Here is a 16,829-nt window from a genome sequence, read left to right as displayed (position 1 = left end):
TCGGATAACTGAGCCTCTGCCTTTTCAATCAGGTGAATGGAATTAAATTGCTTTTGTTTCCTGGGAACATGATACACCTGACCAAATAGTAGATTAGGTTTCTCTTTCTGGATCAGCAGCTACCACACAACGACGACTCTGAAGAATGTTTAATGCGCGTCTTCGTGCCCCTGCTGCCCGTGTACAGAAGACTGACTCGTGTGAATCGGCATGACGGGTATGGGCTCAGGACGGAGGCAGGCTCAAGAGTGGAAAGTTCCTTCTTCGTCGGCACAGAGCCCCCGGCGGGGCATTCCCAGGGTGGACACCCCACTCTTCTCCCACCAAGAGGTCAGACGGTTTCTGCTGGTGCCTGGAGCCCCGAGCCATTTCCCGCAGCCGCAGACGCCCACCTCCTCTCCCATGGCCGGGGACAGATCCCTCTTGACCCTGAGCAGGACTGCACGTTGGCAAAGAAGTATTCGGGCCAGTGTGACTAGCGGGCTGAGCTGCTTGGGGGAGTGTGGAGGACAGGAGTGGAGGCTGACTGTTCCAGATGCCCTTTTCGGGAGGGTCATTAGAACCTTCCAGTGGGCCAAGGGGAAAACCGAGCTCTGCGAGTCACTGTAGCACAGAGATGGAAAACATTCCCTGTGTTCCCCTCATCAGAAACGCCGATACCGCGTGCGGGACGGGCACCTGTGTCATCCGAGAGACCGCGGTATCGGGCACCTGTGTCATCCGAGAGACGGCAGCGTCTCAGGAGTGGGGTCAGGGAAGAACGGGAAGGAAAACAAAGGAACAGCCCGGGCACAGTGCCCCCCACCCCCCATGGCCTGCATCTCTTACGTTCGCCTCCTTCCACCGTCTGAAATCTGGAGTCCCTTATTAAAAATTGTTCACACATTAACCTTCGTTGGCTAGGCTGCTTTCTTCTCTCGCTTCCCTGAGACAGCTGTGCGGAGGAAACGGAAGCTTTGGCAGGAGAGCGTGAGGACGATAATTCTAAAGCTTCAGTATTTGGGGAGGGGGATGCAGGGGAGAGGGCAGAGTGAGGACGGGCCTGCAGGTGTGGGGACAGTGCGGAGGGAGGGGCTGGAGCGCGAGACCCCGTGCTCAGGGAGAGCGGTGGCCCGGCTTTCAGGTGTCCATTCACCTCTGTGTGCTCTGGACAGAGGCTGAGCTTTTAAACTAGGGCTCTGCCCAACCTCTGTGCACGGTAAGCAAACATTTGGGAGGGATGTTGAGAACGTCATCACCATTTATATTGTTTTATGGCAAAATGTGTTCTCAGTTCCCAGCAAGTGACTGATAAAGACTCCCTGTAGGGAGACTATTCCAAGTGGGGGTCTGCTGTATTCTATTTAAATTGGATGGGGAGGACTGGAAGGGATCAAAGGACAGAGCAAATAGCTTTTTTCTTGAGAAGAGAGAAACAGTTTAAATACAGGAGTATGTTTTAAAGAGAGAATAGTGGTTATTAATCCAATAGAAAGATATGGAAGAAAGATCTTTCTCTTTTATCTGTCTGCTTCGGTTAGGTGGTGGTGACGCCTAAAATCTTATATATACCTGTTCAGAGGATAACGGAGGTAATAATATTATATGTAAAAAATGTTCCAGTCTGTCAAGTGGCTCAGTCTGTCAAGCCCCTGACTTTAGATTTTGGCTCAGGTCATGATCTCAGGGTCTTGAGATCAAGCCCTGCGTGGGGCTCCGCGCTCAGCATGGCATCTGCTGGAGATTCTCTCCCTCTGCTCCTCCCCCCACTCACGCTCTTTCTCTAAAATAAAATAAATAAGATCTTAAAAAAATTTTTTTCAGGAGAAATTTTAGAGAAGCAACATCTAGCTGGGAATTTTAATTCTCAATCACATTTATAAAAACCCAGGCAAAATGCTTGGGGAAATTGTGAAATCACTGTTTCTTTTCTCTGCTCCTTCTACCGCTTATGTATTTAACAGACCCATGCCCTGTGGGCTAGCCTCCTCTCTGCCCTTTGCTTATCCTATAACTGCTTTCTAAAGAGTATTACTCTTAACACAATCTATTTCAAAGTATCGGTCTGAAACACAAATCGCCATTTCGGGATTAGCTGATAACATATAAATATTTCATTTGGACCTTGTCGGTAGACGTTATGTAGATGGGACCTACAAAGCTACCATAGAGTTACCTACTTTTCATGGTATCAAGTAAGGACATTACCATCAGGCCATCAAAAAAAAAAAAAAAAATTACCACCTATTTTCATTATCATTTCACAAAGAAAAGAAACTTTAACACCAAAAAGGCAGAAAGGACATAATCTCAGCATAAAAGATGGTTCTTGCCAATAATGTGTCTTTATACTGACCCAGACTACACCCCCTACATTTATAATATTGTTCTATTCTTATTTTGCTGTGGATTGGTGGAAACTTTGTGATAATCTAGCCCTTGGTTTGTGGACAGATATTTGAGGATTTCTGTTATAGAGCGAAGAGCATATAATCGGATGGCTCCGGGTTTGAGCTGACTCTGTTATCTCTGGGCTCTGTGATAGGGGAAAGTGCTCTGAGCTCCGGTTTCCTAATCTGGAAAACAGTGGTCATGAGGATGAGAGACGATTTGCACACATGCGCGCACAGGCCTGGTACACAGACACGCTCAGGGCCCCAAGAACCATTAACTGACTGGCCAGGATGAGCGTGAGTAAACTTCGTGATTTGATCTGAGCTCCTAAGTCATCAAGGAGTTTAATCTTTACCTGATCTTCCAACACACCTCCTCCTCCGGATAACATTCTGCAGTAGAGGCAAGGTTGAGAAGAGGTGGAGAAAGGAGGGCCGGACAACGTGGAGGTAGTCCAGAGAACGCAGGCAAGAAGGGCCTAGGATTGAGAAGGTCTACTGTTCTATTGCAGATTTGGCAGAGGATAATAGAAAAGGAAGTTAAAAGACAGGGTGAGAATCGCCAGTGTGGGTGTTTGATTGACGGTAGATACGTGGCGAAAAGAACGAAGAAGACTGTGTGTGGTCGATGGTGAGGGCCTCCGGGTCTGGACTCAGAGGGTGTGAAACGCAGCCTCAGGTGGACCGCTTGTTAGCTGGGTGACCTGGAGCTAATGACCCAGCTCTCGGAGATGCCATGTTTTTAACTGTTTCGTGGAGATAGGGATGCCTACTTCTCAAGATCGTTGAGAAGGCAGATGGGAGAGCGAGAGAATATGAGGAAATACTCAGCAGGATTCCTAACACATAATAAGCCATCAATAAATACTAGCTGGATTAGAATGTTAAGGAAAGAACTTCCTTTTTATTGTGCATCTACTGTGTACTAGGGACCTGTGGAAATCATTGCATGCATTTTCTCATGACTGAGGTCTTGTTTGTGAAACCTAAATACCAAGTAAAAATGATCGACCTGTAACTAGGTTTCTTTCCTGTATGGGCTCCTGTTTGATCACTGACTATTATTGATTAATGGGCGTAGACAGTACAGAAATCATTCCTGGCCGTTAATCTTTACTGGCAATGTCCCTAGCACCATAGATGTGAGGTGCTTTTCTCAGATATATTACCTTACTCTCCGCCTTGGTCATCTAAGGGCTTGGGGACTATTTTGATAAAGTGCCTGCATGTTGTTTAATCTTATGCTCTGAATTTAGATTTGTTAGGAATTTCTGGTGTGTCAATTACGATGATTTCTGTCATACATCCGTGGCAAAACTGACTCCATCCTGCCTCCTTTGAAGTACCAAATGGGGAGTTGTGTCTGCAAAAGGTTGCTTACGGAAAATGTGAGAAAGGAAGGCAAAAAGGGGAATTTATTGATCTAAAATATATGTTTTCAAGAAGTTTCTTCAAGGAGACCTTTCTAGTGAAATGGAAACCCAGAATCCCCTTTGAAATTCATAATCCACTTCTAGTTGGGAAAGACAAGGCTTTCAGGGAGGACGGGACCTTTGTGATTTCCCTGGAGAAGGAGAGTGGTCAGGGATGGGAAGGGAGAAGAGTGAGAAGCTGCCCCATACCCTCCAAGATGTGGGTTAGGAACCCTGCCTATGAGGATTTTGAAACAAGACTATGTAACAATGCTGAAAAATATCGATGGCCGGATTGTTTGAAATGCACGTTTGTATTACCAGCCTGAATTCTCTGAGCTCGAGACCTGAATAGAGAACTCTCTTCTGGACATTTCCACTCTTGGGTTTCACCAGCGTGTCACATTCCACATGTACAAAATGGAACTCCTGAGTATTCATTTCTGCTTTATTTCTTCATTTTATTCTTTCCCCATTGAACGGCCTTAGCATCTTTGTCAGAAATCAGCTGATCATAGATATATGGGTTTATTTCTGGACTGTCAATTTTATTCATCTATATGTCTATCCTCATGTTCGTATCACACTGTCTTGATTACTCTTGGTTTGTAGTAAGTTTTGAAATTGGGAATTCTGAGTCCTCCAAATTGGTCTTCTTTTTCAAGATATTTTGGTTATTCTGAGTCCTGTGAGTTTCCATATGAAGTTAAGATCAGCTTGTCAATTTCTACAAAGAAACCAGTGGTATTCTGATAGGGATTGTGTTGAGTCCTGTAGATCAATTTGGGGAGTGTTGTCATTTAAAAAATATTAAGGCTTGGGGCGCCTGGGTGGCTCAGTTAGTTAAGCATCTGCCTTCAGCTCAGGTCATGATCCTGGGATTAAGCCCTGCATCGGGCTCCCTGCTCAGTGGGGAGTCTGCTTCTCCCTCTGCCTCTGCCCCTCCTCCCTACTCATGCTCTCTCTTTCTCTCTCTCTCTCCCTCAAATAAATAAATAAAATCTTAAAAAAAATTAAGACTTCTAATCCACGGACATGAGATCTCTTTCCATTTAGATTAATTGCTTAATTTCTTTCAACAGTGTTTTGTCGTTTTCAGGCTATAAGTTTTCTACTTCTGTTAAATTTATTTCTAAATATTATTTTTCTTTTTGATACTATTATAAGTGGAATTGTTTTCTTCATTTTTGGATTACTCATTGAAGTGTATGGAACTAAAATTGATTTTTGCATACTGAACTCATACCCTGCATATTTGCTGAACTTAGTTCTAACAGGTTTTTTGGAGGATTCCTTAGGCTTTTCTATATAAAAGATCACATGTCATAGAAATAGTTTTACTTCCTTTCCAGTCTGAATGCCTTTTATCTTATTAATTCTTGCTTAATTGCCCCAGCTGGAACCTCTAGTACAATGTTGAATAGAAGTGGTGAGAGTGAAAATGTTTGTCTTGTTCCTGATTTTAGAGGAAGGCATCCAGGCTTTCACCACTGAGTATGAGATCAGCTGTGGGTTTTCATGGATACCTTTCATCAGGTTGAGAAAGTGTCCTTCTGCTTCTAGTTTGTTGAGTAGTTTTTATTTTGCAACAGGGTTGGATTTTGTCAAATGCTTTTTCTGCATTTATTGAGATGATCATATGGCTTTTGTTTTTTATTCTATTGATATGGTGTATTACATTATTTGATTTTCAGAAGTTAAACCAACCTTGTATGCCTGGGAAAAATCCCACTTGGTCATGGTGTGTAATTCTCTTTATATGCTGCTGGATTTTGCTTGCTATTTTTTGGAGGATTTTTGCATCCATATGCACAAAAGATACTGCTCTGAAGTTTTATTTTCTTGTGATACCTTGGTCTGTCTTTGGTATCAGGGTAATGCTGCCCTCGTACAATGAGTTGGGGAATGACCCCTCCTCTTCTATTTTTTAGAGGAGTATGTGAAAAATTGGCATTAATTAATTTCACTACTGAAACATGTAGGTCTGGGCTTTTCTTCATGGATAATTTTTTTGATTATGAATTAAACCTCTTACCTTGTTATAGGTTAACTCAGGCTATTTCTTCTTGACTCAGCTTCGTCACTTTGTATCCTTCCAGTAATTTGTCATTTCAGCTCAGTTATCAAATTTACTGGCATACAGTTATTCATAGGACTCCTTTATCGTCCATTTAATTTTTGTAAGATTGGTAGTCATGTTCCCTTTTTCATTTCTGATTTTAGTAATTTGAGTCTTCTGTTTTTAACTAGGTCAGTCCAGTGAGAAATCTGTCAATTTTGTTGATCTTTTCAAAGAACCAAACTTAGTTTTGTTATTTCCTCAAATTGCTTATAATATTTTCTACGTCATTTATTTCCACCACAATCTTTATTATTTTCTTCTTTCCACTTGCTTTAGGTTTCGTTTGCTGTTTTTACCCAGTGTCGTAGGTGGAAGGTTAGGTTATTGACTTAAGATCCTTTTTTTAATGGGCATTTAGAGACTTAAATTTCCCTTGGGTCCTGCTTTCACTGCATCCATATGTTCTTAAATACTGGGTTTTTGTTTTCATTCATCTTTAATTTTCTAATTTCTAATTTCTCTTGTAATCTCTTCTTTGACACATTGATTATTTTAGAGTATGTTCATTTCCTCATGTTTGTAATTTTTCCAGTTTTCCTTCCCATATTGATTTGTAGCTTTGTTTCACTGTGATCAGAAAAGATATTTTATATGATTTCAGTTGTTTTAAATTTTTAGAGATGTGTGTGGTGGCCTAACACGTCACCTCTTCTGGGCAATGCTCCATAAGCATTTGAGAAGAATGTGTATTCTGCTTTTGTGCAAAGTGTTCTGTAGACACCTGCTAGGTCCTGTTGGTTTATAGTGATCTTCATGGCTTCTGTTCCTTATAGATCTTGTTGTCTAGTTGCTCTATTCATTATTGAAAGTCTGTTTTGCCTGATATTAGCATAGCCACTCTGACTTTCTTATGGTTGCTGTTTGCATGATAGATATTTTTTCCATCCTTTTACTTTCAACCTATTTGTATCTTTGAATATAAAATGTGTCTCCTATCAATAGCCTATACTTGGGTCTTGTTTTTTTGTTTTTTTTATCCAGTCTAATAATCTCTGTCATTTGATTATATTGTTTAATCCATTCACATTTAATATTATTGATATAATTGGATCTATATCTGCCACTTTACTTTTTGTTTTCTACATGTCTCATGTCTTTTTGGTTCTTTTTTAACTCCTTAATGCTTTCTTTTGCATTAGTGAAAATTTTCCAGTGTACCATTTTAATTTCTTTCATGATTTTGTCACTACATTTTAAAAAGTTATTTCCTTAGTGGTTGGCAGAGAGCATATCATATATAACTTAACTTACCATAAACTGTTTCAGATTTATACTAGCTTAATTCCAGGGAGATTCAGAACTCCTGTAAGTCTATTCTTTGTCCCTCCCTCTGATGGTCTTGTTTTTATATATCTTACATCTGTCTATGTTACAAACCCCCAACAGACATTGCTCTAATTACAATTTTATACAATTTGATATCTTCTTAAGAAGCTGATAGAAAGAAGAGAAAATATACATATTTATAGTCTTTGATATATTAACTTCCTTATTTACCATTTCTGTTTTCTTTTGCTGCTCCAGGGAATTTGAGTTAGCATTTGGTATCATTTCCCTAGCTTGATACAGTTTTCCTCACACCCAGTGCTTTTGTGCTGTTATTGACGAATACGTTATGTTTCGGTATGTTACAGGCCCAACAGTACAGTTTTATATATATGAACATATGTGTGTGTGTGCGCAGTTTTAAACAGTTAAGTTTAAAATCAGTTAAGAGAAGGAAAGGGAGGAAATATACCTTTAGACAATCTTTCGTGATTACATAGTTACATTTACTACTGCTCTTGGGTTTTTAATGTGGATTCAAATTACCGTTCAGGGTCACTTGCCTTCACCCTGAAGAACTTTCTCTGGTATTGCTTGTGAGGCAGGTATGCTCCAACAGATTCTCTCCATTATTGTCTATCTGGGGATGTCTTCTTTGGTCTCCATTTTTGAGATAGTTTAGCTGAATGTAGGATTCTTGGTTGAGAGTTTTTCTTTGAGCACTTTGCAGATGTTGCCCATGACTTTCTGGCCTCCCTGGTTTAGCCGACTTCCCATCTTGTCCCCCTCTGCTCCTGTCACGCTGCTGCCGGAAGGGTATTTTTACAACACAAACCTTCCTGGGTTACTCGCTTATTTAGGACAGTTAAAGATATTCCTCTTTTTCTATAAATTCACACTGGTCTCCCTGGAAAGGCGTAGACCCTCCATCATCGACACCCTCTTTCTCCTTGGGCCACGTCTCTCATTCTAGCCCATGCTGCTATCATGCTGAACTGCTTGAGGTTTTCCCCACATACACAGGTGATTTCATGCCCCAGTGCCTTTGCTTCAACTGCTTTCTCTGCCTGAAAGGCACACCGCCCTCCTGCCTCCGGCCTGGGAAACTCCTATTCCCTTCTCAAGATGAAGGGCAGTCCTCACTTCTTCTGAGGGTTCTTTCTTGACACCTTTACTAGTGTTGGCCATTTCCTCTTTGTTTTGCCTCACTGATCTCCATCCAGTCTTCTCTCAGGGCACCTGTCACACTTGGACTACTCTTAATTATTTCCCTGTGCACTTACTCTCAACTGTAGGCCTTGTTGAGTGTGGATAGCACCCAGCACAAACTGACTATTTATCACGTGATGGGAGTCTCACAGTTTTCTCCTCCATTCTGACAGCCCTATGAAGCAGATGCTATTTACATCTCCCTTTTGAAGATGATTAAACCAAAACAGAAAGGCAATCCAGGTTGCCCAATGATGGCTGTGAGAGTTGAGATGAGCACTCTGTTACTCCTGCCCACACTTTCAGGCAGCAAACTCTGTGCTCTCTCCTGAGTGGTAAGGTCCTAGTACAGAGCCTGATGCATAATCTTGCCCAATACACATAGATTGAAAATGGTAGTTCGGTAATGCAGTTTAAAAAATTTAAGATTAAAAAAGAAGATCTTGAATTGTACCCATCTTTCTTATTTTTATTACTTATTACCTATTTCTCTATGGTGACTAACTATAAAATCCTTAAATAAACACTCAATTTTCAGTATACACGGGGCATCTAGGAAGGAGAGACTGTGTCCTACTTTGCATCAATCATCTCTCCAATCTGTCTGTATAGAAAGACTGACTTAGGGATAGAAAGGGGCTAGGGCCCCTAGATTTGCACGTCACTTTACACAAAATTCAGAAAACACTGACTGCCTCCAAGGATGATGGAGTTGATGGATCCCTGGTCCCCAAGAACTCCCTGGTGTAGCCACTGCTCTGTTGTTGGTAAGCAAGAGAGAATATCTACAGGGAGAAATTAGCCAAAGGTAATGGAAATCATGTAAAGAAAGAAAAATTGGCTGGATCATTTGGGCCTGCCAGGAAGAGGAAAGGAAGGAGTAAAAGCCAGTGGACGAATGGGGAAGAAGCCCTTGTTGGTGAGTTTACGTGGCACATCATGTAATGTGTGGTGGTGTTAGCATGGTAGAGCTCCCTTTTGGATTTACCTCGTAGTTCCCTGGGGCTGCTCGCTGGGGAGTTACTACCGCACCGACATGTGGGCTCTCACTCCTAGAGCCTGAGCCAACCTGGCCCCAAGCCAACCCTCCATCCTCAGCGGGGGACGTTATTCAATAGCATTTCCATGGCCCGTCATTCGTTAAACTGGTTCCACCTGGGAGTTCATGGAGACTCTCCCTGACAACAAGCGTATCCAGAGACTTCTTTTATCTCGACACATCGTTTGTGTCACAGAGTGACCTAGCATGAGGACCGAAGAAGGCTGTGATGAACGACTAAGGGAAATAAGTCCTAACATGCTGGTGGTGGTGGACTCACTGCGTGAGCTCTAGGTCTGTTAAACTTCGGATGTGTTATGTATGTGAGAAAAACAGACCTTTATGTGTTTCAGCCACAGTTACTTTTGGGTCTCTTACCAGCAGCCGAACATAATTCTCACCCATACATGGCATAATGTGACAGTCCGATGTTCTCCCTGTGAAGCTTTGCTAAAACGGGGGTGTGCAGTTTGGGGGGTTCATTAATGGAGTGGCTCACAACACCTTTTCTGAACTTCTAAGCTGTAGGTCAAGGTTGTTTGCTTTACGCTTTGGTGCAGAAACCAGTGTGTTGGAGGACAGAGGACCCTCACTGGTGAAGGACTGTCCGTGCTTTGCCAAAAGCAGGAGTTTCAGTGCAATGTTGGGGCCTTTGGTCTTTCAAAAGGAAATTCCCTTTGAGCTGCTCTTTGACTGGATTGCTGCTCAGAGAACTATTGAGGTTTAAACGATCATTTGTTAATTATCACAACTTTTGAAGCAGGTAATCGTTGATTGCCATGTAAGTTCCTACAATTACTGAACAGTTACTCTTTTTGAGCACTTACTACGTGCCAGGCTCTGTGCTAGTGTCTACATGCGTTATTCACTTAATACTCTCAAGAACCTCAGAAGGTTAATTTTAAAAGTGCTTTCTGTGGTTTCCTTCCCTTAACATCAAAATGAGTCTTTGATATTTCAGTTAATCCCTGAGACCAACTTTTTAATGAATCTGTTTTATCCAGATTACTAAGACTTTTCCTTAATAGACACTCACAGAAACTTAGTTGGAAAGGTGCATTGTGATTTCCTCAGCGGGGAATCAGTCCTCATTAAAATCAGAGACACTCTCCCTCCCCAAGCTTACATTTACAGAGAGTTGAAAACCTCTCATCAAGCCTCTTGCGTTGGCCCTCTAAGCCTCGCTTCTGCCTGGCCGGAGGTGCATGCTCTGCTGGTGGCTGGGAGATTAGTCCAAAGACCAGGCCCTGAATGGAGAACTGAAATAATGGGAGAGTGGATAATCCCCCCAGTGAGAGTCAGGCTGTGAGCAATCTTTGAGAAATTAACTGAGTAATCATAACATAAATGCCCTCACACTCCCACACACATGCTTATATGTGCATCTTTCAGTCTCATTCTCTGAAAATCCACAGTGGGAGTTGGGTTTCTCAAAATCTATCTTCCTGTATGTCAGCACTGTGATTACAGCCACCTTATCTTAAAGAAAAGACTTGGGAGAATCTGCCCAGCAGATATTAGAGGCTTAATAAATGAATTACCATCAGGAATCCAGAGAGGAAGTTCTAAAGAAAAATAGCTGGCTTGGTGGTTTAATCATTGGACTGGCAGTGACAAATCAGGACACCACATGACACTCTGAGCAATGCTCCCAGGGCTCGCAGGGGCCTGGAGTCAGTCTACATTTGTTTGGCATTCATTTCTAGAAAATAAATTTTCCTCTTCACGAAATATATCTGGTATATTGTTTTCTCAGGGCCAGACTAGAGAAGATACCAGTCAGGTGGAAGAAGATCATAATGTACTTACTTATAAATTTCTTTTATGCCATAGAAATGGTTATTGAAAACAGGTGAGATGCCGGTAAAGCTATGATTCAAAACAGAAGGAGAGTTGAAGAGTTTCCCAGACAAATAAAAACTGAAGGTGTTGGTGACCACTAAACCAGCCCTGCAAGAAATATCGAAGGGGCCCCTTTGAGAGGAAAGGAGAGACCAAAAGTGACAGTATGAAGGCAGGAAACACAAAAGCAGTAAAAATGAATATTTTTGTAAATAATCAGTCAACGAACTCACAAAGAAAGGATATAAAATACAGTAACATACCTAAAACGTGGGGAGGAGAGGAAAAAAGAATGGGTTGAAGCTTAAATGACCATCCACCTAATACAGACCGCTATATGCCAAGGAGGTTATACACAAACCTAATGGTGACCACAAATCACAAATCACTGATAAACGTGAAGAATACAGAGAAAGAAATCACTAAAGAATATCAGCAAAACATGAAAGTGACAAAGATAAGAAAGGATCAGAGAAAAGCTCCAGAAACAACCACAAAACAAGTAATAAAATGGCACCAAGTACGTATCTATCAATAATTACTTTGAATGTAAATGGACTAAATGCTCCAATCAAGAGACATAGGGTGTCAGAATGGATAAAAAAAGTACGAGTCTCTTGCCCACAAGAGACTCATTTTAGACCTAAAGACACCTGCAGATCAAAAGAACCACCTCTCATGCAAAAGAAAGCCAGGATAGAGGTACTTCTATCAGACAAACTAGACTTTAAGACGAAGACTGTAACAAGAGATGAAGAAGACCACTATGTAATCATCAAGGGGACAATCCAACAAGGAGATCTAACAATTATAAATATTTATGCACCCACCTTGGGAGCACCCAAATACATAAAACAATTCAGAACAAACATAAATACACTCTTTGATAATAATATAGTAATAGTAGGGGATGGTAACACCCCACTCACATCAATGCACAGACCATCTAAGCAGAAAATCAACAAGGAAACAAGGGCTTTGAATGACACAGTGGACCAGATGGACTTCACAGATATATTCAGAACATTCCATCCTAAAGCAGCAGAATATACATTCTTTTTGAGTGCACATGGGACTTTCTACTGAATAGATCACATACTGAGTCACAAATCAGGCCTCAACAAATACAAAAAGACTGAGATCATACTGTGCATATTTTCAGACCACAAAACTATGAAACTTGAAGTCAACCACAAGAAAAAAACTGGAAAGACCACAAATTCATGGAGATTAAAGAACATCCTACTAAACAATGAATGAGTCAACCAGGAAATCAAAAGAAGAAATTAAAAAATACATGGAAACAAATGAAAATGAATACACGATGGTTCAAAACCTTTGGGATGCAGCAAAGGTGGTTCTAAGAGGGAAGTATGTAGCAATACAAGCCTACCCTCTGAAGCAAAAAAAATCGAGGTACACAGCCTAACCTTACACCTAAAGGAGCTGAAGGAAGAACAAGAAGTCTAAAGCCAGCAGACAGAGGGAAATAATAAAGATTAGAGCAGAAATAAATGATAGAGAAACTAAAAAGCAATATAACAGATCAATGAAACCAGGAGCTGGTTCTTTGAAAAAATTAATAAAATTAATCTCTAGACAGACTTACCAAAAAGAAAAGAGAAAGGACACAAATAAATAGAATTACAAATGAGAGAGAAGAGGTCACAACCAACACCACAGAAATACAAACAATTTTAAGAGAATATTATGAAAAACAATATGCCAACAAATTGGACAACCTGGAAGAAATGGATAAATTCCTAGAAACATATAAATGACCAAAACTGAAACAGGAAGAAATAGGAAACTCGAACAGATTGATAACCAGCAAAGAAATGGAATCAGTAATCAAATATCCCCCAACAAACAAAAGTCCAGGGCCGGATGGCTTCCCAGGGGGATTCTACCAGACATTTAAAGAAGAATTAACACCTATTCTTCTCAAACTGTTCTAAAAAATAGAAAAGGAAGGAAAACTTTCAAATTCATTCCATGAGGCCAGCATTACCAATACCAAACCAGATAAAGACCCCACTAAAAAAGAGAACTACAGGTCAATATCCCTGATAAAGATGGATGTAAAAATTCTCAATAAAATACTAGCAAATCGAATCCAACAGTACATTAAAAAAATTATTCACCACAATCAACACGATCGAGTGGCATTTATTTCTGGGCTGCAAGGGTGGTTCAGTATTCTCAAATCAATCAGTGTGATAAACTATATTAATAAAAGAAAGGATAAGAACTATATGATCCTCTCGATAGATGCAGAAGAAGCATTTGACAAAGTACAACATCCATGCATGAGAGAGACCCCCAACAAAGTAGGGATGAGGGAACATACCTCAATATCATAAAGCCCACATATGAAGAACCCACAGCTAATACCATCCTCAATGGGGAAAAACTGAGAGCTTTTTCTCTATGGTCGGGAAGAAGACAGGGATGTCCACTCTCACAGCTGTTTTTTTTTTTTTTATTATTACAGATTTTATTTATTTATTTTAGGGGTGAGGGGCAGGTGGAGAGCGAGAGAGAATCTTGAGCATGCTCCCTATTGAGTGAGGAGCCCGATGTGGGGCTCAATCTCATGACTCTGTGATCATGACCTGAGCCCAAATCAAGACTTTTGACTGCTTAACTGACTAAGCCACCCAGGTGTCCCTCACCACTGTTGTTTAACATAGTCCTGGAAGTTATAGCCTTAGCAATTAGACAACAAAAAGAAATAAAACTCATCTAGATTGCAAGGAAGAAGTCAAACTTCTACTATTTGCAGACAGCATGATACTGTATATAGAAAACCCAAAAGACTCCACCAAAAACCTGCTAGAACAGATAAATGAATTCAGTAAAGTCACAGGATACAAAATCAGTGTACAGAAATCTGTTGCATTTCTATATACTAATAATGAAGCAGCAGAAAGAGAAATTAAGGAATCCATCCCATTTTCAATAGCACCAAAAACAATAAGGTATCTAGGAATCTACCTAACCAAGAAGTTTAAAGACCTGTACTCTGAAAACTATAAAACATTGATGAAAGAAATTGAAAACACAAAGAAATGGAAAGACATTCCATGCTCATGGATTAGAAGAAAAAATATTGTTAAAATGTCTATGCTACCCAAAGCAATCTACATAAATGCAATCCTTAAACCTAAAGTGTGTATGGAAGCACAAAAGACACCAAATAGCAACCTGGAAGAAATGGAAGAGGGTTCCCTTTCCTCTGCATCCTCACCAACACCTGTTGTTTCCTGTGTTGTTAATTTTAGCCATTCTGACTGGTGTGAAGCAGTGTCTCATCGTGGTTTTGATCTGCATTTCCCTGATGATGAGTGATGTTGAGCATCTTTTCATGTGTCTATTGAGCATCTGGATGTCTTTCCTGGGAAAATGTCTATTGTCTTCAGCCCATTTTTTCATTAGATTATTCATTTCTGGGGTATTGAGTTTAATAAGTTCTTTATATATTTTGGATACTAACCCTTTATCAGTATTTGCAAATATCTTCTCCCATTCCATAGGTTACCTTTTAGTTGATTATTTCCTTCTCCGTGCAGAAACTTTTAACTTTGATGAAGTCCCAATAGTTTATTTTTGCTTTAATTTCCCTTGTCTCAGAAGATATGTCTAGGAAGAATTTGCTACCTCTGATGTCAAAGAGGTTGCTGCCTGTGTTCTCCTCTAGGATTTTGATGGACTCCTGTCTCACATTTAGGTCTTTCATCCATTGTGAATTTATTTTTGTGTGTGGTGTAAGGAAATGGTCCAGTTTCATTCTTCTGCATGTTGCTGTCCAATTTTCCCAACACCATTTGTTGAAGAAACTGTTTTTTCCATTGGATATTCTTTCCTGCTTTGTCAAAGATTAATTGATACATAGTTGTGGGTTCATTTCTGGGCTCTCTGTTCTGTTCTATTGATCTGTGTCTATTTTTGTGCCAGTACCATACTGTCTTGATGACTACATGAGTCAGTTAAGGATAGAAACCCAGGGGGTGGAATGAGGTGTGACTCTGTGCACAGCGACTGGATGACAGATGTCACCTTACTCAGGTCTGCAGGACAATTGTGTATGATCCACTTTGGGTAAGAAGAGTCTTCACAATCTGGGTCAGATAAAAAGACTTAGCAGTAAGGGCTTTTCCTTTCAGCAGAACTTTCCTTCAAAGAGCCCACAGTCATGACCACATCCATTTTGCACAAAATCACAGAATATTCTGGGATGCATTGGTACCCACATAACAAGGAGTCAGTTTTACCCCGAGGCATTCCCTGTGGCTAGCAATGTATTTGGGGATGCTGTGTCCACTCTTTTAGGCCACTGGAGGTCCAGTTAATAAATGCATGAAGGATTAGAATGTTTCATGTGCTAGAGAACAAACAATGGGATTCATGAATGAATGCTTCAGTTATTTGGGTGGTTTCATATCTTAGAGACCGTGTCAACCATGAGTAGATGGCATCCCAGGGGCCAAGAGGAGTCAATGGGCCTATCGCAAACTTGCTTTGCATTCTTTTCTGCAAAAGGATTTTTTCTTCCCATTGAATACATCTGGACAATCAAGAGGAGAAAAGCCATACCTGTAGTATTCATCTCCCACAAAGAAAAGGGTCTTCTGCACATCCTTGAGATAGACAGCAGCATCTATTCGCTGCACATATCTTGGGAAGCCAAAGTCATAAATAGTTCGAGGAGGACCTTGCATTTGGAATCCTCTTGTTATCCAGTAGTGGGGGCCTGAAAACAGAAATTAAAGTTCACAAAAACTCTGTACCACTCGGCGATGTACTTCACTCATGAGGATTTCTATGCAGGACCCCAAATGGAAGTAGTTTATGGGATAGTTGCCATGGCTACAACCCAGTGAATAGGCTTTTATTCTATTGAAACTACTCTGGAGGCAAACATCTCTAGTGATGCCTTAGCAAAGTAATAATTTTGATACAATTGGGTCTTAAATTTCACACATTAATTTTTTTCAAGATACTTTTCATGTGTATAGCCTCATTTCAGTCTCATATATATGCATGGGAGAGAAGGGGCATGTGATAGACAAATGCTGTGATTTGTAAGCTGGCATCGGCCTTGTACCTTCATCCCCCAGCATCAGGAAAAATAAGCTAAAATTGACAGGTACCACCTATCGGATAACGCCCATTGGCTAGCCACCACCGCATCTCTGAGGTTGATATTACTGTAATCACTTATAAGCCCAGGAAGACATGAAGGCTCAGAGCAGTTAGATAATTCCCCAAAGTCACTCTGATGGTAAAGGGCTGGGGCCAGAGACTGACGCCATGCCCACCTCCCAGAGTCACAGGTGTTCTCCTCACATGGGGTGCCATGTTGGCTTTTGTTGACTAGAGGCTCTCAGTGGGGCATGCCATGCCACCTTGAGGGGCAGGGACCAGGTTTGTAGCCCCCCTGGGCACTGTCACTTAGCATGGTGCCTCTCCAGGGCAGAGCGTTGGCTCTGAGAACATTGTGAGAGTCATTGTCCTTCCTGCCATTGTTATAGTACAACAGCGGCATTTCATGGCTGACCTGAGGA

The 16,829-nt window shown here is 41.0% G+C and overlaps 1 protein-coding gene across 1 annotated transcript in view; it reads right to left on the bottom strand.

Annotated features, from left to right (window-relative positions):
- The window catches only part of MMP20 (matrix metallopeptidase 20), a 47,150-nt gene that overhangs the window by 2,066 nt on the left and 28,255 nt on the right, over positions 1-16,829 (bottom strand). The window contains exon 8 of the mRNA XM_036068516.2: positions 15,859-16,015. Coding sequence (XP_035924409.2) covers positions 15,859-16,015 — 157 coding nt within the window. The remainder of the gene's footprint in view (positions 1-15,858; positions 16,016-16,829) is intronic.

Source organism: Halichoerus grypus, chromosome 11 (assembly GCF_964656455.1).
Source record: "Halichoerus grypus chromosome 11, mHalGry1.hap1.1, whole genome shotgun sequence".
NCBI lineage: Eukaryota > Metazoa > Chordata > Mammalia > Carnivora > Phocidae > Halichoerus > Halichoerus grypus.
The sequence above is the reverse complement of the archived record's forward strand: the minus strand, read 5'-3'. Positions and strand labels throughout refer to the sequence as shown.